Source organism: Lotus japonicus, chromosome 4 (genome assembly GCF_012489685.1).
Source record: "Lotus japonicus ecotype B-129 chromosome 4, LjGifu_v1.2".
NCBI classification, from domain to species: Eukaryota; Viridiplantae; Streptophyta; class Magnoliopsida; order Fabales; family Fabaceae; genus Lotus; species Lotus japonicus.
The window spans coordinates 63,391,272-63,412,768 of NC_080044.1; the positions used below are offsets into that span (position 1 = coordinate 63,391,272).

The 21,497-nt window shown below is 35.7% G+C and overlaps 4 protein-coding genes and 1 long non-coding RNA gene across 6 annotated transcripts; 3 read left to right on the forward strand and 2 right to left on the reverse strand.

Annotated features, from left to right (window-relative positions):
- The first annotated feature begins 879 nt into the window (after window positions 1-879).
- LOC130711778 (early nodulin-93-like) lies at window positions 880-2,063 on the forward strand. The gene is made up of 4 exons (XM_057561517.1): window positions 880-1,105; window positions 1,266-1,327; window positions 1,472-1,547; window positions 1,772-2,063. The coding sequence occupies exons 1-4, from the start codon at window positions 895-897 to the stop codon at window positions 1,858-1,860; spliced, it is 438 nt and encodes a 145-aa protein (XP_057417500.1). The 5' UTR covers window positions 880-894; the 3' UTR covers window positions 1,861-2,063.
- Window positions 2,064-3,762: 1,699 nt separating this feature from the next.
- LOC130711779 (early nodulin-93-like) lies at window positions 3,763-5,024 on the forward strand. The gene is made up of 4 exons (XM_057561518.1): window positions 3,763-4,238; window positions 4,396-4,457; window positions 4,579-4,654; window positions 4,750-5,024. Exons 1-4 carry the CDS (start codon window positions 4,142-4,144, stop codon window positions 4,836-4,838), a joined length of 324 nt encoding a protein of 107 aa, XP_057417501.1. The 5' UTR covers window positions 3,763-4,141; the 3' UTR covers window positions 4,839-5,024.
- Window positions 5,025-5,067: 43 nt separating this feature from the next.
- Window positions 5,068-8,306, reverse strand: LOC130711777 (pentatricopeptide repeat-containing protein At1g08070, chloroplastic). Its single transcript, XM_057561516.1, has one exon. It carries the CDS (start codon window positions 7,267-7,269, stop codon window positions 5,068-5,070), a length of 2,202 nt encoding a protein of 733 aa, XP_057417499.1. The 5' UTR covers window positions 7,270-8,306.
- Window positions 8,307-13,932: 5,626 nt separating this feature from the next.
- Window positions 13,933-18,749, forward strand: LOC130709853 (RNA-binding protein involved in heterochromatin assembly dri1). 2 transcript variants are annotated; one of them, XM_057558978.1, is made up of 4 exons: window positions 13,933-13,990; window positions 17,062-17,403; window positions 18,284-18,354; window positions 18,491-18,749. In XM_057558978.1, exons 2-4 carry the CDS (start codon window positions 17,066-17,068, stop codon window positions 18,502-18,504), a joined length of 423 nt encoding a protein of 140 aa, XP_057414961.1. In that variant the 5' UTR covers window positions 13,933-13,990; window positions 17,062-17,065; the 3' UTR covers window positions 18,505-18,749. The 2 variants fall into 2 exon arrangements, with proteins under 2 accessions (XP_057414961.1, XP_057414960.1); XM_057558977.1 differs by lacking the exon at window positions 13,933-13,990 and adding an exon at window positions 16,346-16,463.
- A 149-nt stretch (window positions 18,750-18,898) lies between these two features.
- LOC130709854 (uncharacterized) lies at window positions 18,899-21,079 on the reverse strand. The gene is made up of 4 exons (XR_009010212.1): window positions 20,163-21,079; window positions 19,986-20,063; window positions 19,566-19,682; window positions 18,899-19,256 (listed from the first exon to the last, which is right to left on the reverse strand). It is a non-coding gene; the product is annotated as an uncharacterized LOC130709854 (long non-coding RNA).
- Between the last annotated feature and the right edge of the window lie 418 nt (window positions 21,080-21,497).

The window sequence follows — 21,497 nt, forward strand, 5'->3', positions numbered from 1 at the left end:
TATATGGTTCTTGGGATGACCAATGTGTCAGTGACCATTGCCCATGGTTTTTAGCCTTCTTTGGACTAAACTAGTGCCTTCTACAGATACCTTTGCGAAATTTGATAAAGGACCTTTACTTCTTACTAAAATGTAGAAAATAAACAAAGAGATACAGGATCAGGGGGAAAATAAAATCAAGTTTTATTTATTTATATTTTGGATTCTCTTTTGTCAGTTTTGAGACCCTAGTGGATAAGCCAAGTACATTGTATCCATCCTAGTTCCTGCATAATACTCCAATATGTTATCACCAGGTGCCATATTAGATGACAGATACATATAAAGCTAAGTTTTTCATGATGCATGATTGTCTAATTTATTAATCCAAGTATAAATATCTTTATTATAAGTTAATTAATTACTAATATTTAAAATAAGTGGTTGTGAATTACACCTTTTTTTTATACTTAAATATGTTAATCCACATAAAATAGGATACTTTGTACCTTGAGGTAAGCTAAATATCCACTTCTTTGTTACCTCACTTACATAAAATTAACCATCACTCACTGCTTCTCATAATCTCATCCTTTCAATTTATTCCTATTTTCTTTCTATCTCTGTCATTAAGATGTATAAGCATTATTATTATTATTATTCTAATCAAATTCATTTAACTTACAAGTTACAATCCTTAACATCCTTTAGGAGAAAATGTAGGAGTACTTATCTAGGGAAAGCAAAATAATCAACTGATCGCAACAGAAACCCCAGTGAAAACAACTGTCTGAGACAGTGGATTTCAGCTGAAACCATCAAACTCCCTCAGCAACTGTGCCACTTTTTTCTTTTCTTGGGAAAAATTGTTTTCTAAAACATATTCTTTCTCACCAACTCATAAGTATTATAAATATGCCAGCAACTTCAGGCACTCTTCATCCAAAGCCATTCCAAGAGTATCATCTGTTTACAAAGACTCCTTCCAATTCCATTACTAGCTTTTGTTCAATTAAATCTTTGAAGATGGCCACCAAGAAAAATATCACTGCTAACTCTCCTCTTGAGAGGACTAGCTTGCCTTCTCTGGATCAAAGGTTGGCCATGGCCAAGCACTGTTCTCATGGTAATAATATAACCTTCATTTTAATTTTTTTTTATTAAATTCAGCTCTAAAGTATTTTTGTGCTACATTTGGAAACCAAATTCAGCTCTAAAAAATTAATTCCCAATATCTTGTTACCTGACTTTAATTAATTTACATGTTTCATTTTGTGTGTAAACAGAGGGTGTGATGGCAGGAGCTAAGGCAGCTGTTGTTGCTAGCATTGCCACTGCCATTCCTACTGTAAGTACCCCATTCCCCTATTCAATTTTCTCTGCTTCATTCAATCACTTTGGATAAAATGCTCACGTTGCAGTTTACATTTAAAATAATCACTATTTTTTTACCTGGAATTAATTTAACTATGAATGTTTGATATATATGCAGCTGGCTAGTGTTAGGATGCTACCTTGGGCTAGAGCCAACCTCAATCACACTGCTCAAGCTCTCATAATTTCAACAGGTTAGCTTACTCATTCTTAGTCCCGTTTGGAAATCGTTTTACAATTGATTTTAAAAGTTAAGAATTATTTTTTTGGAGAAGTTTCTGAAAGTAGCTTTTAGATGCGAAAAGTGATTATGAGGAAAGAGAAGAACATGGTGTTAGTGTATCTCCTCATAATCATTACAACATTGTTTGATTTAGTCATCTAACTAACTGCTAAATTATGTTTATTTTGTTTATAGTGGCGGGGGCAGCATATTTTATAGTAGCTGACAAGACTGTTCTGGCAACTGCAAGAAAGAACTCCTTCAAAAACCTCCACAATGCATGAATTCCAAGTAAAAATATAGCTTGGATGTCGGATTTGGCTGCAACATATTGGGCTATCTAATTGCTTAAGCAATGTTCGTAGGATCAGCACATGGTGTATTGATAAATAAAGATGGATTTGCATTTCAATAGTGAAAGTGCAACATGTATCGATCATTGTTACTTATTATATTATATGAATGCAAATCTTTCACTTTTCTCTCAGCACAAGTGCACGTGATATATATTCCATAGCATGACCTGATAAATTTAGTAGAATTATTTAACATTGTGAAAATGGATCTGTCTTGAATTATATGGAAAAATAAGTGTCTTTTTTATTACATTAAATAGTGTGATATAAATAAATTTATATTTTAATTTAATTAAAAAACTTATATTTCTCCAAAATAATAAAATATTAAAGGTGAGTGCAGAGATGACAATTATAGAAGAGATGGGTCTAATAGAGGAATGTCATAATTAAGCTTTAGTGATTTTTGAAATATAAAATGGCACTGATGAAGTTTTATTAAAACGATAAGGATAACAATAAAAATGAATTCAATAAGTTTTAAGCTATAAGCTATAAGCTACCTCAAGTAGCTTATTAACAGCTATTGAAATAAGCTTTTTTAACTTACATTAAAAAAAACTATTAAGTTAATCAAATAAGCTTTAAGTTAGCTGAAAAATTTCACCAAACAGGGTTTAAGTCTCTTTCAAAATTGGACAAATTAAATTCAAATGTTTTCATCCAATATAACGAAAGGAAAAATAGGCATATATCACAAATTTTGATGTGTAATGTAACATAAATTATCTTTAACATGTCATTTGTGTAAAAATGTGTGATCTATATCAATTTTTCATTAATAATTAGATGACAAGTTATCTTGAACATATTTGTTCAATTTTAAATTTAAAGAGGCTTAATTTAAGCAATTGAAACTACAAGGACCAATATCTCAAATATATAAAATTATAGGGACTAAAAGTATTATTAAACCTTATAATTTGTATATATTTACACACATAATTTTCCTTTCATCCCAACTTTATATAATTTTCCTTGTTTTTTACAATCACATCACTCATTCACTCATTATATCTCTATTTTTTTTTCTTTTGTTTCTTTCTTACTTTAATGAGAGGTGAAAATGAGTGAATAAAATATTAGTGATAATATTATGGGAAAAGCAGAGGAGAGAAGAAAAGCTTTGGATAAGATGTTTTGTTTTTTGAAACATGGATAAGTTGTTAAAGTCCAAATGCTTCAGCCCACTCACTGAAAACCATGGCCTCCCTTTACCACAGAACAAAAATCCACCAAACTCAGTCACTGTTTCTGTGAGTGCACTGTTGCAATTGCAGGTGTTAAAATTAGACATCCAATCAACGTAGCAAATGTGAGGACATACAAAAACTTCGACATCCAACATACATGTTAGAGGCAGTTTTTTAAAAATGGTCCCTAACATGTATGTCTGATCTCTGATGTATGCCACAGGATTTTTGTATGTCAATCTATCATTACCCGACTAATCAACCCAATACTCACCCACCCCACATTAATCCACGGTATTATGATGTTGACTCCCAATCTACCATGATGTTTTATATGCTTCCCTTTTATATATTCACATGTTCACATGGATTATGTTTTGTCCAAACTTTTGGTTATTGGGATGACAGGTACGTCAGTGGCTAATGCCCATTGTTTTTAGCCACTTTGGACTAAACAAAACTACTAACTTTTACAGTACAGTTGCCACTGCCAAAAAGTTGAAGGAGCTTTTCTTTTACTCTCCAAAATGTAGCAAGTAAACATTGTGATACAGGATTATGGACTTCTGTGTCAGTTTTGAGACACCAGTGGATAACAAAAAGTCCCTTCCTACATTATAATATAGGAAACGGCACATTAGCATCTCCAAGTGCCAAATCAGATGGTGCATTATGCAGCTAAAGTCCCTCACGTGCCCTTTGCATAAAACTAGTAATTTTTTTCACAACCCTTGGGGAATAAAGTAGCTGTAATTAGGCAGCAGCAAAAGAATCCACCCACCGCACTAAGTGAAAACAACTGCCTCAGACGGTGGATTTCATCTGAAACCATCAAACTCCGGAGCTACCTCTTGGGAATTTCTTGTTGTTGTTAATAATCCTACCTTGTGATGAGCAACACAGTATAAATATACCAGCAACTTCAGCCATATACTTCATCCAAAGCAACTCCAATTATTCATCTGTTTACTAAGTCTTCTTCCTTATTAGTTTCTGTTCAATTAAAATCTTTGAAGATGGCTAAGAGAAATGTTAGTGCTAATTATCCTCTTGAGAGGACTAGCTTGCCTTCTCTGGATCAGAGGTTGGCCATAGCCAAGCGTTGTTCCCATGGTAATGTCTTCTTTTATTTCTTGACTGATTTGGAAAATCCTGTAAGCTTAGGACCATATATCTGGTTTCAGAATTATATTCGTTGCTGTAGTTTGCAAATTTCCCAACATCTTTTTACCTGATATTGATTTACATTTTTCATTCTGTGTATAAACAGAGGGTGTGATGGCAGGAGCTAGGGCAGCTGTTGTTGCTAGTATTGCCACTGCTATTCCAACAGTAAGTTCTCCTTCCACCTATTCAAATTTCTCTGCTCCATTCAATCACTACTAAAATGTTCACTTGATCAGTTTACATTCAATCAGCATATAGCTAACTGGAAACTGGGTTTGATATGCAGCTAACAAGTGTAAGGATGTTACCCTGGGCAAGAGCCAACCTCAATCACACTGCTCAAGCTCTCCTAATTTCCACAGGTTAGCTTACTCATCCATGGAGTTGTGTTGATCTCCTCATAATCATTACAGCCATTGTTTGATTTAGTTATCTAACTACCATATTATGTTTGCAGTGGCAGGAGCAGCATATTTCATTGTAGCTGACAAGACTGTTTTGGCAACTGCAAGAAAGAACTCCTTCAAACCACCTTCTAATGCATGAATTCCAAAAAGCTAACTTTGGATGTTGGATTATGCAGCACCAAATTGAACTATCTTAGCTTTAACCCAATTTCGTGAACTCAGCACATATGTATTGATAAATAAGGATTTACATTCCAATAGTGAAAGAGCTCATATGTACCGATCACCATTAATTATATGAATGTAAGTCATTCACTTTTCTTTCTGCACAAGTGCACATGATAATCCATGAACAGATAGACTAAGTTTCACCAGCAGTCGTTACATGAGCAAACCCCATCTTTAAAATGGTGAAAACGGTTTCTATCTCTGGCAATTATTTCCCTATTGAAGATCTTGGATAATAGCTTGGTAGCTGAATGGCAGTTTCCACAAACACGAAGATTCTTTACAATCCTAATCTTAGTCCCCGGCTCTGAGCTTATCAAACCGAAAGCAATAGCCAACTTCTCACTGTGTTGACTCAAAGCCCCTTCCTTCCACTCTTCATCCATGTCATAAAGTACCTCAGAAGTATCAGGCACAAACCCATTCTCCTTCAAAAGCCTATCCACCTCATTCAACATTGTATAAATATTTTTACTCTGAGGGTGGAGCTTATCTCCAACAAGGAACTCATGAACAACACCATCAATCTCTATAGAGGTGCAACCAGGAACTTTCTTCATTCCTTTGTCATTTAACTTGGTTCTTATCCTTGCTGCATCATCCCATCTTCCAGCTCTTGCATATATGTTTGACAATAGCACGAATGCCCCAGGATTTTCCGGCTCTAACTGAAATAGGCGTTCTGCAACATATTCACCCAACTCAACATCTCCATGATCCCTACAAGCACTGAGCAGAGAACCCCAAATAGCTCCATCAGGCTCCATTTCCATATTTCTCATTAGAATCTTGGCTTCATCGAATTTCCCAGCTCTAGCCAGGAGATCGATCATGCAACCATAGTGTTGCAATTTTGGAGAAATTCTGTAATCTTGAATCATTGACTTGAAATACTGGTCTCCAAGATCTACCAAACCAGCTTGTGTACAAGCAGATAATACCCCAACAAATGTTATCTCATCAGGCTGAAACCCCTCCTTTGCCATTTCTGAGAAAAGCCCCAGAGCCCTCTCTGCATGTCCATGCATAGCCAATCCTGATATCATCGCATTCCATGAAGCCAAACTTCTACAATGCATACTCCTAAACACTTGTTCCGCCGCCTCAATACAGCCACACTTTGCATACATGTCGATGAGACTTGTCCAAAGAGAAGCACTGCTCGTGCTCTTCAAATTTTTATCTATGTAGGCATGAACCCACTTGCCAAGGTCAAGAGCACCAAGGGAAGCGCAAGCCGGAAGAATTCCCAAGAAGGTCACATCGTTAGGCCTCACGTTTGATCTGAGCATGAGCTCAAAGAGCGCCAATGCTTCCTGGTAGAAACCCAAGCAAGAATAACCACCAATCATAGTATTCCACGAAATCACATCTTTTTCCTCCAACTCTATTCCATCAAACAATTCACGAGCCGCGTCAATTTCACCACACTTAGCATACATATCAATGAGTGCATTGCTAAGCTGAAGATTGGAACCATGCCGGTGTTCTCTTATCCAAGAACTGATCCAGTTACCGAATTCAAGCAATCCTAAATTACCACAAGCAGAGAGCAGACTCACCATTGTACCTTCATTGGGCGAGATGTTTTCCTCCTCCTGCATTTGGCGAAAGCAATCCAATGCTTCTTGAAAGCGACCACTCTGAACATACCCAGCAATCATGGCATTCCAGGACACCACATCTTTGTCAGGAATTTCATCAAAAAGTCCCCGAGCATCATCCACATAACCCATTGAGACATACCCAGTTACAAGAACCGTAAAAGACACAGCATCTCTCAGAGAACTTTTATCAAACACCAACCGTGCAAGTTCCAATTCACCTACAGAAGCATACATATGAATAATAGAAGTATGCACATGCGGATGAGAGTGAAGAGCAAGCTTGATAGCATGCGCATGGAGCTGTTTCCCTTCATGGGCAGCCCTGGAATCAACACAAGACTTGAATAGAAAAGGAAAAGTATGAGAATTGGGTTGTAGACCATAGCAGAGCATGCGAATGTAGAAATGCAGAGATGAGATAGGGAAGGAGCTGAGAGCGTGGCCGCGAATGAGAGTATTCCAGATGAAGTGGTTGAGAGGCGGTTGCTGTTTTCCGGCGACGGAGACGGCGTAGGAGAGGTCGCCGGAGGGTGAAACGGCGCAGAAGTGGATGAGTTTGCTTTGGGCGAAGACGGTGTTATGGAGACCGGTTTTGATGAAGAGAGTGTGGATTTGCTTGAGGGTGTGGATGTTGTTGCATTTGGTGAGGAGGTTCATGAAAGGGTGGTCTTCGATGAGTTTGTAGGGAGGGTCGGAGCTGGGAGGAAAGTGGAGAATGGAAGGTGACACTGCCATAGTACTGTGTCTGTTTGTTTTGTTTCGTGGTGGTTACCGCCCCCGGAGCAATAAAGGATAGGCTTAAATATTTTTTTGGTCCTTCGAATATAGAAAGTGTTGTTTTAGTCCCTGAAAATAATTTCTTAATTTTTAATTTCTGGAAATATCATTTTAGTTATTACCGTTTTGCTTAAATGGCTCGTGGAATTAGAATTATGACTTGTCTTTTATGGTAATTTCAACTTGAAGATGGGGATCTTTGTGGGGACTACCTCGTTTGGGCCTTTACTTTGTGGAATTTTTCCCCGTTGGGATGGGGATAGGGGTGAAAATTTTCTCGATAAGAATTTGGGGATGAAGATGAGGATCACTCTCCCTGCCCTACGGAGTCTCAACCTGCATATATAAGTTAAAATACAACAATAACACACTTTTAAATATTGAATTACTAACGATACAAATTTCTTTTATTGAATGAGTTGAATGCTCGAGAGAATACTTTGGGTGTTGGACTTCATATTTTTTAGGCTAAAAAACATTTTTTGCCCCTGATGTTTTAAGTTTGTGCAAATTATGCCCCTACTCTATTTTTGTCAATGTTTCTACCCCTGACGTTTTCAAACAGTGCACTGTATACCCCTCCGTCAGTCAGGCTTTCTCAGGAGAGGTTCCTGAGTGGATTGGAGAGATGAAGAAGAGTATATGAAGTTGATGATGATCAAGGAAATGATATAAATTAAATTTGCTTGATGTTTATATCAATTATGCATGTAATTGAACTGGTTAAATGCATGTTTTGCTATTTACAGGTCTTGAGTTTGAATCTCCCTTGCCTCTTTTTTCCAATTTCACTTGTAATTTCCACGTGGCAGTTCCAAAAAATATATAAAAAAAAGTCACATCAGCTCATTCCGTTAGTTTTTTAATGTTTGATTGATGGAGGGGTAGACGATGCACTGTTTGAAAACATGAGGGGTAGAAACATCGACAAAAATAGAGTAGGGGCAGAATTTGCACAAACTTGAAACATCAGGGGCCAAAAGTGTTTTTTAGCCTATTTTTTATTAGTTGAATGTTATACTTTACATTCTAAATTGCTTATTTTGTAGTCTTCACACCTTGTGTGATGAATTTTATTTCAAATTTGTCACATATTTATATTGAATTTGATGTAGTTGCATTGTCACTTGTGGTATTTAAATTTATTGCATACACTTGTGTATTTCATTTACTTAGTTTAATTTTCTAATGACATGTTAGGGATCCTCTTGTGGTACATGTGAGGATCGTGGGGAGATGGAGAATCCCGCCGCGGAAAATGGGGATGGGGCAGGGAAAGAAGAAAGATATGGGGACGAGGAGTGAGACCCCCACGCTGGTACCATCACTCTTTCCTACTATGATACACCTATTAAAACAACTCATTTCCACACAATGTTTATTATATAAAGTATTAATATATTGTGAGCATGTATAATTATTAAAGTATGAAATTAAAATTTGTGGATATGTATCATTACAGTTGCATGTAATTAATTAATTTAAGAATATTGTAAGTAAATGTTTTGTATGTATTATATTTTTTGTTTGAATGAAAATAACTTTCTTTGCTTTGGATTTTTTTCAGAGCAAATATTTTATTGAATTCAAAGGGTGTTGAGATACAAATTTTCTCGACATTGGATTAACTACTGAACCAACAAAAAAAATGTAGGGATGATGTGTTATGTTGGCAGGAAGAACTTTAATTTTTAATTTATCACGTCCTTTACAACAAAAATGAGATACTCACTCATATGGGTTCTATAGGTTAATTGGTTAAAGTTACTTCATAGGTTACAACAAGTTGAATTCTAAAAACCTTCAATTTTATGATTTATATTAGCTTACTAATTTTTTTTAGTTGTTTGCGGGTTTTTGAGTTGGAAGATATTGTGTGATAGCAACACATCTTATATTGTGTAACCATGCAGTTTGGCTTGGATTAAGATACTCAAATATCTTGGTTTAATCCAAAATATATAGCGACATAGTGTGGGAGGTGTTGCCCTTGCACAACGTTACTAGTTTAGAAACCTTTAAGCAACCAACAAAAGACGTAAAAGTGTAAAAGTATTAAGTTTGAAGCTCTTTCAAAATTCAATTTGTAACATATTAAGTATTTTTTATCATTTAAGCAATATTTTATTGATGAACGTTAGTTGTTTTGTGGTGCATGAAAGAACATAGATAGAAATACATAACTTAGGTGAATGGATCCTCAACGATAAAGATTCGCCTTCATAATTTTAGGATTTGGCTTGCTTGAAGCCTAAGGAACCAAATCTCCTTGAAAGATCATGTAAGCAAAGAGAAGAAACATCAAAGTGGAGGAGGTTGAGGTGATTATGACACCATGCTTTAAAAATGTTTAAGTCTAAGAGGAGAAGTCATAAGCTAGGAAGCTTGATAATTCTCTATTAGGCTCCTAGAGAGAAAACTCTATGAGAAACTAATCTCAAATTTTATAAATTAATTTCAAGTTGTGAATTACAAAGAGACCAACTCTTATATAAAGTAAGGCGATGCCTAATAGTAATGACGAACCTAAACACACACCTGGCCGAATATAACTCAATAACTACTATCTAATTGGACTCAAAGCGCCAGCCCACCAATAACCTATCATATACAGGCCGGAAATACAAATCCTAAAGATACCATAAAGGCCCAAGGCCCAATTCTAATTTCTAAGTAGACCAATATATATGCCCAAGTTGTTCCTTTGACAAAAAAAAAAAATATGCCCAAAAGAAAAAAGTACTCTACTACTAACCACACAAGATTATGTTGGAATTCATATTTTAAATGATGATACGAATAAGCTTTAAATGGACATCTCTTCCTTGCCATATATTATGGGTTATGGTAAGTTTGTATTGGTGGAGTGGTGGCAAAATAACTTCGCTTTTTTAAACTTTCAAATAATAACAACCCCTTACATGCATTGTTATTTTTTTTTATCTATAACATCATATTATTTATCACTTATTTCTACACCTAACATTAGCTATCCACCACCCAATAACGATAAGCATTTTCCTTTTCAAAATCTAAAAGCAACGGCTATGTAATTTGGAGAGGAAGTGAAGTCAGGATGTGGATTCTCCAAGTATTATAGAAGAGCAATGACATGCCCCCACCCCACCTTGAGGAAAGATTCACGACGTTGAGAATATAAAGAGTTGTGTGGTAAGAAATGTCAGTCTTGAGGTTTTATATATCTCACGTCAATTTGATTAAATATATGTAGAATATTCACCATGTCTGTTGACATCAAATTAGTGATTAGGATTCCTCCTTATCAAACCCAGTACTGTCACCATGCCAGCATTGATGCATGTTACTGTGCATGCATTCCACACATACACCGAACCCATGTCAGCCTAGCCATAGTGAGCAGAGAAATGGACCACGACACGAGCATTCAATTTTGTTTTAATTTTATATAAGAAAAATAAAAATCCCGCATAATAATGATACCTAACCGACACATCTTTCAAAAAAAAAAAAGATACTAATAATTTTTTACGGTTTTAAACCACTAAGAATATTGTGCAAAGCCTTATAAAACACTTTATGAAATTAGTTTTCAGTTTTAAAAATTAGTTTCCGAAAGATATTTGTTAGCTTTGCACATTATTGGAGTTTAAAACCATCAGAAATTATGTGGGGTGATTGGGTGTCAAGCACACTATAAGACATCTATCTAGTAGGAGCATAAGAAAAATAAAAAGGGAAAAACTAAAGTATAATCACTTCATTTGTGCAATGTTACATAGAAACTCTCAAGACTTCATTTTTGAGCCTCCTCCGTCGGCGGGCTCTCACTTCTCATGTGAGATTTTTCTACTTATTTAGGTAGATTTTTCCCCTTTCTCATGAGAGTCTTGAGTCTTCTATCATTCTACGTAGGATTTTAACGTTTATTATTCTTCTAATATTTTTCTTCCTTTTCCTCCCATCATCTTTCACCTTCCCTTTTCTACCATCATTCTTTTGTATTCTCACTCCCCTAATTTGCCACCACCTATTCCCATCGTCCATTTCTACAATATTTTAGTTTTTTTTTGTCAAAAGCTTTGTGATAGATTAAGGCCTAAGTCAAGTCGAACGACACTTACAGAACAAGGGAATCAAATCCTAGAGAGCACTACAACATAGCACTACATATACTAATTACAAAACAAATTAGCATGCTCTAATCCACTTGAGATACATAAAACACAAACAAAAAGGGAAAACCACACATAAACCTCAAACAAAAAGAAAGCTCCTAAGTTTCATCCAACAACTTAATTTCCTTTTCTCAAAGCGAAAATTTGATATCATATTTTAATGCCCTTTCTTTTATTTTTCCCTTCTTTTATTTTCAAGCCTTGTCGACTTTGTCGGATCAGCGGAAATAACCTAAGGTCATCATCAACACAGGTGCGCATGTAGCACCTGTAAAACAAGAACCAAGAGAAGCAACAAACTACATGGCGGATGAAAAGATTGGACAAACAGTGCAAGTTGAGGCTACAGAGGAGCCGTTGCAGACAGTGGTGGTCGTGGCTAGTGGGAACATGTGGATATTGCGGAGGTGGCACTTGTGGAGGTCATGATGGTGACTGTGGCCGTTGCAATGGTGGCACGATGACGACTGCACAGTGACGGCGACAAAGACCAGTGGGGTGGAGGAAAAATAGTGGTGGTCAGAAAAGGTGAGAACCAGATAAAAAAAACTCACTTATTGGATAGCAAATTCACCTAGTGTGGAAGAGAACTCACCTAATGTGGGAGAAACCCCTACCTAAAAGAAGGGGATACATCCATGATGAGGGAACCCCCCCCCCCCTCGAAGGGAGTGGTAGTTGTGCTTTCTTCAAACCCTAGGAGAAAAGACTTGGAGAGCTAAAATCGTTGAACAATAATGATACGTGAACACAACTACAAAGAGGACATAAAAATCACATTCACAAGAAATAACCTTTCGACGGTTTCAAATCGCCACTAAATCTAAAGCAAAATCCGTAAGAAAAATGTGTTTTTTTTTATGTCCATAATATAGTGGTGTTTATGTATCACTATTGAAAACCGATTCTATGGACCTATAAAGTTATGTGTGGTTGAGTCGTTTTTGCTGGCATTGGCCTCCCTCACAAAAGACAGACGGAGCCAACTAGGTTCTGAAGAAAAATCAAATGTATGAATATTAGGAAAAAAAATAGCGAGAAGTTTATTTTGACATCTAGCTCACCAAGGGAAATGAAGGGTATTGAAGGGTGAAGGGCCAAGGTTGAAACCCTGGTGAAGGAACTAACTTTTTTTTGTGTAAGACAGGTGTCCTCCTTCGGAGGCAATCCCGTTCGAGCCAGGAACATCCACATTATGGTAGGGCTAGCTCTCCCAGAGGAGATTTTTTCCATCCACAAGACTCGAACTCGAGACCTTGCTTAAGGAGAATCAAATATGTATCACTTGAACCAATCACCTATTGGTGAAGGAACTAATTTACTAAAAATTAATTAATGATGGATAAGTTTTTGTTTTGTGTTTATGTTTCTTCGTGCTTTGTTCTTCTGTTGTTGGGCTACGATTTTGTGAGCTTACAAACTTTCTTTTGTAATGTTTAATTATGTAGCATTGTAATATATATTGCTCATTTATACTACTGACATGAGGTTTGTTTGATTGATGTAAATGATGTGTAACTACCCCTATGCATTAATATAATCTTGAGGTTTTTATTTAATACAATATTTATACATATTTAAAATTAGGTTTAATAGTATTTTTGGTCCCTTACTTATCACGATTTGACAGTTTTGATCCCTCAACGAATTTATTAGCCTACAACGTCCCTCACGTTTACTAATTGTTGCAGTTTTGGTTTTTCATCAACTTTTATCTAATATTTAACAGTTTTTAATTAAAAAATCAATTAAAAATAAGGCTTGAATAACCGTTTTATGTTTTTTGATTAACAATTTTATGGTTTCTGGTTTTTTTAAATTGATTTTTTGATTAAAAATCCGTTAAATATTGGATGGAAGTTGAAGGAAAACCAAAACTGCAACAATTAGTAAACGTGAGGGACGTTGTATGCTAATAAATTCCAAAAGGGACTAGAACTGTCAAATCGTGATAAGTGAGAGATCAAAATTGCTATTAAGCCTTAAAATTAAATGAAAAATGAAAAACTAGTGACTTTCTTGAGGAATAATGATATGTTGACACCTCTAAAATGAGGTGGAATGAGGTGGAGGAAGAGAGAGATAGGAAGAAATTAAAAAAGTAAGAGAGAGAAAGTAAAATATATGATAAATGATAAGATGAGAAAGATAGAAATAAAAATAAGTGAAAATGAAGTGTATAAAAAAGAAGGTGTGTATATATCATTGTTGCTTTCTTGAGGCGTGCTGCATACAAGAGAAAACAAGTAAAAAGCATGAAGAATAACAAGGCAAGTAATGAGCCCATTTGCAGAGATCGAAAGAAAGTCAAAAAAGTAAGTAATAAGCATGCAACAACGCAGGAACACACAATATCAGACAAAATTGACCATTGTCTCTTGTGGTTTTGTTAGTATATGACTAATTGACTATATATAAGACTGGAGTAGAAATATTTTGGAAGTGAGGAGAATAGCAGAAATTTCACTTAGTACTGTAAAAGGGTTGAGAAATTCAGGGGGTGCTTGCTCCATTAATAAGCTGTAAGCCCACAAACTTCAACTTGATGCATACTTGAATATGTGACAAGTATTTTCTCTCATTTCACTTGCATTCTTCATTCATTTCAGGCTCACTTAAGCAAATATTCACAATTCACACACTGTAACGCGATCTCACAGGTTTCATTCTCTACTTTCAAAAAAAAATTAAGTGTTCTGTACTTCTCTTATTGACACTCTTCATACCCATTGTGACACTGAACCTCAAACATTTAATGAGACTCACTTAAAGTTATAAATTTGAACAATCATTTTAATTAATAGAACCGGAATCAAAATTTAAAAGCCTCAGTACATTAATTATAAGATTCGGTTTTCACATGTGGTCCTCTTCATCTGAGCTCAGCATACACGTGAAGGTATATGACATATGTGTATAAATTATTATCTGCTTAATAAGTACTAGTCTAGCAGCAAGAAATAAAGGACGTTTATAAATCAAATGAAATTTACTTTTTAGACTAATCAAATTCATTAATCATACGTATTGCCACTTGTCTTTATTAGCTATAGCAGTTCTTATTAGAAGATTGATAGTTTAATAATTGACATAACACTTTGATCAGATATTTCTGAAGAATATAGAAATCTAACCAGAGAAGTGGGGAATAGGTAAGGTTTATATATCCTTTTCTACCACTTGCATATAAATTCTAATTTGCAAGGAGGTTGATTCCCCTGTAGCACTTTTTTGAAACCTACATAACCAGTTTCACCTTTCCATTCTGTGCAGTCGGATCGCCACATACTTTTCTATAATAATTCAGAACGAAAATCTAAAAGTATGATGGAATAGAAACTAGGTGTTGAATGTATAAAATCTAAACTATATTAGCATCTCCTTTTACAATATAATATTAATAAATGAAAAAAGTTTGTCAGGGAAATGTCGTGTAAAATCACCCTAATCTTATAGTAAAGGTGATCACATGCAGTAGTTCGAACCTTGAGAAAATCATTTATTTCTTAAGAGGACGGCTGGAGTTTGCAAACGGGTTTACCCCGTCAAATAAAAAACAAAGAGCAAGCAATAAGTAAAATTTTGTAGCCCTACTTAATTGGTTGTTTTCTTTCTAGAAAAGAGTATCATTACCACTTTGTATATGCACAACACATGTCAAAGCGTTCAATTGCATAAAAATTCAATTCATGTTACTGTTAAATATAATTTATACATGCATTTAGTTTGCTCTTAAGTAGAAAAGAAAAACAAAGTATATTGACACTGGATATGAATCTTCGAATGGCATTTCAATTATTGCTATAAAGCAATTGAAAAAAAGAAAAGAAGAACTTGGAAATGGATGTGCATGAAGTTGGAATCAATTCCCCATAGTGTTTTTATTCTCTGTATTCCCCGGTTAAATGCACAGACACACACCACGATAAGCCTACAAAGTAAAGGTTTATTTATTTGCAAGTTGGTTGAGTCCAATGTGCAGGAGCTTAATGCATTTTTAGACATGGGTCAGATAATTGGTGTTCGGATGAGCTCACATTGTTGTGAAGCCATTGACTGGTGGGTTCAGGGGATATTGGATTCTATTGCACATAACAACTACCCCTCATATAGCCTAACTTCCCCAGGATATGTTCCTCTCAATAATGCATAGGAATCATGAAAAGATGAGCAAAAGACTAGATAGAGCAAAACGTGTAAAAATGGACTATTTGCACATCTTTCCCACCATTTCTAAGAATAACAAGAGAAACGCAAATGTAAATAAATCTCACGTTAATTAGAGATATGAATTAAACATATGTTTATAAATGGTAGGATAACTCTCAAATCTAAGCTAACTTTTAGGGTGGAGTTAGTGCTTAACCTAAATTCTAAAATGGTATCACAACCTATCTTAGATCCGTTTGTTGGAGACCAAATAAGTTTTTGTAAAGGGTAGAACAACCATCATCTCTAAGCTAGTTTTCAAGGTAGAGTTAGGCCTTAACCAAAGTTCTAAGAGTAGACCATCATTTTGGTTCCTATTTAGGTCGGTCGCTTTAGTCCCTTAGAGAAATAAATTAATTTTCAACCTGAAAGATAAAAATGCGATCAATGTAGTCCTTTTGCAACATCAATTTAGTTCATGAAAGGCTAAATTGATCGTTGTTTTCATCTATCAGGGACAAAAACGAATTTTTTTCAAGAACCAAAGTAACCGATTCAAAATCTTTAGAAACCAAAATGATTTTTTACTCCAAATTTGGTCCACATGCTTTAGTAATTTCTAGTTTTAGATTCCCAAATAAACAAAACCCACTTAGGGAACGAAAAGAGACATTCATGTCCCCCCCACAACAAGTCTTTCCACCAGTATATAAAGCCTCACAATTCAAGAACTAGAAACACTCACTACCTAGACTTACAAGCCATTCTTAAGCTACTACTATAACAACATAAAGCCATTACTTGTGTGATTCTTCTATTTCTACTATTCATAATTCTTCTTGAAAGGTAAAGTTCTTGTTTCTATATTTGTCATTCACATCTTAAATAATTTCTTGTACGTAGATGTTGCATGTACTCTTTCTTTGTAAATGCAGTGCCAGGTGAACCTCATGGTTCATTTATATTGAAATTAAAGTTCTCAAAACTTCTATAGTTATAGAAAAGTTAATAAGATTGCTATGCTATCTTGACAGAGTATTCTATCACCCAAGACTTAAGAACCTTCTACAAATAACTTCCCTATGGATCACTTTGCATGCTTTTTAATAGAAGCTAAGGTCACAACTTACTAAAGAAGGATTGGTAATATTGCAATGAGTCTAGATGCACAAAACCGAAATCTTCTGTCCCCAATCAATGTTTCGTTCTTCATTCCATCGATCAAATCGTATCATGCCATTTAAGAACCACCCATGTAAAGTTATAATTGTCATGCACAACATCGCACAATTTGATTGATGGTGCAAGACAGGGGTCGCCACATAAAGACAAAGATCTTTGTCCACATGGACAAGGATTTAAGTCATAGAACTGTTATCTAGCTGCATTGAGAACTGACGTAACTTAAATTTCTTATAATTTACCACTTCACTAAATTGAACAGGAAAATGAGCTGGTCTGGAGGAGATTGGATGTGTGGTGCTTGCCAGCACGTAAATTTCAAGAAGAGGGAACAATGCCAAAGTTGTGCATACCCCAAATATGGAGGCCCTGACCCAGCAACCTACAGATACAACAGGACTGAAACTTTGGCAGGGGACTGGTATTGCTCCGCTATGAACTGTGGAGCTCACAACTATGCAAGCAGATCAAACTGCTATAGATGTGGTACAATGAGGGATGATTATTCTTCTGGATATGGGGGGAACATGGCAGGCTCTGGAGGATATGGATCTGATTGCAGTTTCCCACCTGGATGGAAGAGTGGAGATTGGATTTGCCCTAGGTCAGTTCACATTGTCTTCTTATATTTTGAGCACTGAAATAGTAATCTATTCAGGAAGAGTAATGATATGTATACATACTGAAATCGTCGACATCCTCCTGACATATGAAAATACTTGTGGACGTTAAAAACCACCACTAACACACGTCGCTTGAGTGTCACACTATTTATGTATGTTTACATATCATTATTGATTCAGGAAATTGATGCTCTGAAGTGAGGATGAGATCTTCCGTCCTCATTTGGTGTCCCTTCATTGTCCCACCAATCAAATTGCGCCATGTAGGCATGAGTTTTACAATTATAACCTTACATGAGTGGTTTTTAAAAAACATGACACAATTTGATTGGTGGAACATGGAAGAGGACAGCAAATGAGAACAGAGGATTTCAACCTCTAAATTGAGGATGAAAGAGTTATAACTTATAACCATTAACTAAAAAAAAATTATACTTGAGATTTTAAATACGTATAGTTTATTATCATATTGTGCATGTGTTTTATCTCAAGCTCAACCCTCTAAAGCGTTATTCTCTCTGCATTTGTTCAATAAAGAGCATTCAATTGCAACTTGAAAGACAGATTATATAGCCTAGATGTCCACTGTCATAAATGCTGAATAATGTAATTTATGCATCAAGAAAAGCTGCATTTTCATGCATTGAAGGCTCCATCTCCTTTTCTTCCTCCTAGATAAGGAGAGGTTACACTCAGCCCTTGGATATTGGCATAGAGTGACAATAAGAATAAAAGATGCAGTACTTTTCCAAGCCAAAATAGCTCAGTTAATTTTATTACTCACAATGATACAAATACATGTATCAAATTTCTTCCTGATTTAATTATTTCACCTTTGTATTTCTTTATGTTACGTAACAGAATTGGCTGTGGAGTGCATAATTATGCTAGCAGGGCAGAATGCTTCAAGTGCAAAATGCCAAGGGACTTTGGTAAGAAAAGTTTAGTCTTCTTACATTTTTCATCCGTTCTTTTTTGGAAAATATTGTCAAGATGTTTTTCAGAAAAGAAAAGATGCTATTTAATTTAACCTCATTTTCAATGATAGATTTACTTCTTCCTTTTCAGGTGGGGAAGATTGAAACAAAAATATTTCAGAAGACTTGCAAGATCACTGATTTCTCTTAGCATCTTTCTTCTCCAAACAACAGTTTTCCATTTTGCTTTTCCTATGTTAAGCTCTGGATAAATCATGGATGAAGGCCTCTGTTATTATCATAGCAATGTTTTTTCAATAGGAAGGATATCTGGCCGTTGTTGTTTCTTGCTAAATGTAATGACATGAAGGTTATGAATTCCATATATCGTATTTTAAGTGTGTTCTTTACTGAGGTAATTAAGCTTTAGAACCTACTTTACAGTTGCCAATCTTTCCCATGTTAGCTCCCCAAATTCAAATTCAGATGCACATGAGTATTTGCTTCTGTTTATCACACACACCCTAAGAGTGGAAAGGAAGAGAGATTGGATGCTGGTCAGGAACATCTGCTTCATGGAGGTTCTTCTGTTGAGGTGGTCTAAAGAATGTGTAGCATGATTAAATAATATATCAGGCAGAGAATTCAGAACCAAGTCATGGGCCACCATAACCAATAGATTCGACTATACTATTCAGAACCATGTCATGGACCAGCTTCTCTTTTCTCAAAAATTAATTCTGAAAGCAAGAAGCTACTTACAGATGTTTCTCCGCAGAATTGATTCTGACTGTAGAATCAATTGTAGAAGGATTTCCAATTCACAATAAGTCATTAAGTCCACAATCAGAGGATCTGTATGGGCAGCTTATTTCAAAGTCCAGCCTAATCTCCAATCTCTATTAAGCATATAGTCTCTGAGCAACAAAAGATTAAATATGTAAGAAACTAATGCATTATATAAAAGCAGAGATGCTAAAACTGAATTCCAAACAAATCAAATAAAATTGTTTGCACTAATTAATTTGTTGTAGGGCATGAGTACTGTCATGATTCCTTGTTATGACCCAAAATAGGGAAGGCAATCTAACTATCAATTCATGCACAAAGCTTCATTATCTTTCTGCTATCATCCATTCATTGACATAATAGCAACTTTGGAATTTTTTCAAGTCAAAAAGCATACTTATGTTCTTTCTAAATATTCTAAACTTTCCTTAAGCTACCTTTTTGTTTAAATGCTTTGAGGATATCAAGCAAAGACCCCAGCATGTTGCAGGGGTCCAAAGAGCTGGACCAGCTATCTGCATAGATCGATGCCTTTCCTTTCTGGCCATCCCCATCTGCGAAAAAGATGAATCAGATTAAGGAAAGAAATAATACCATTTAACTATATCACAGGATTTACAAACGATTTCAATAGGTTCATATTTCATGTTCAGATGAGCACAATAGATTATGCAAAATAATGAAGGCGAAAAGATCCATTTCAACACTTAGTAAAGAAATAAAGTAATCACTTTCAAGAGGCATCTAAATTCTGCAAATTTAAATTCCTGAACTATCGCAATCAGTAATCATCGAAAACTACATGGACATGTGAAGTAAATGTTTGATTCTATAGACATGCTAATAAAAGAACTCACCTCATGCTTGTGGAAATGTTATGCAATAATGCAAGCATCAATACCCCATCAATAGAATAGCCAGCATATTTGGTCCACCTATAGAACATTGATAGTAGAGCAATAACAACTCTGTGAGTCATTTTATCAAACACAACAACGTCATTAGAAAACACTCTGAAAGCAAGACTCACTCACCCCATGGTAGCAAGTTCAGAGTTGTGCTGAGATGGCACATCATAGTGGAGCAGGAAACAATTGCTCAGAATTAAAACTGCACACAGATCGATCATGGAAGAAAAGCAGACAAGAGGAAACTCCCTCGTTCCTTTTGTTCCCGAATCATGAAACATCTTCGACGAGGTGCTATTACAGTTCAGTGGTTTTGTTTTTTGTGGATGCTTTTGGAAACTGGATTTCTGGCATAATTCGGTTAATAGATCATGCAGGAATTTCATTCAATATAATTATGCTCCAAAGGTTTGATGATGTTTTTGCATTGACCAATGTAACTTGGATAGAATGTACTCATAACATGTTCTGATGATGTAGCACTTGCTAATAAGGGTCAACATTAGAATGCAACCATAGAAATTCTATAGGGAAATAACTTCTTGTGATGTTATATAAAATGTATTGAAGTTATGATAAGAGTTTGTTAAAATAGAAACTTCATACACTTAGTTTAATTCCATTATGGGGTTTTATTCTTTCTCTGATCTTCAAGAATGTATTCCCTAGCCGAGATTTCTACTATTCAAAGAGCGGTGGAGATTGCTATTAGCTTGATATTCTGCGGGTCAACATAGAGAGTGATTCTCTTGAGGTTATTCGGTTGCTTTCTTCCCATGATGTTGACTCTCATCCTTATGGTGATTTGGCACCATATATCTGTCACTTATAGTTGGAGCATGAGGCAATGGCGTTCCACCACACTTTTAGAGAAGCAAACTCCATTGTTGACTACTTGGCTCGCATTGGGCGCCACTTTTCATTTGGTACCCATTTGATTGAGTCTCTTGTAGGAGAATGTCATAGCTAATTAGCTCAGGATAGGGGCGAGACTACATCCTCTAGCTCAGGGCCTGACCCTGATTGCACTCCACGTGTGTTGCACGAGCTGAAATTACTAGTGTTTGTTACAAAGACATCTCAAAACATTATTGGGGAATGTGAGGTTAGGAATGTTACAATGTAACATAACATTCCCGAGTTTGGCACTAGTTTTAAAAATTCCATTCTTGGATATAATGGATGGTGTTGGCTTCCGTGGGTCAGTGGAAAACTGATCCACGGTGATACATTTTATCCTCCACCGTTGGATTTATTGGTTAAATATTAGGTGATTCAAATTGAAGGTCCCAAATAATCACAATAACAAAAAAACCCCTGATCCACTTCCTCACTGGTACAATTAATCTCTTCCGTTCTCACTCCATCTCTGCCACCAAGCTCTGGCATACCACTGTGCTTCTCACCTAAGCCACCACTCCATCTCTTCCAGTTCTGAGTTTCAATCCATGAATTTATCTC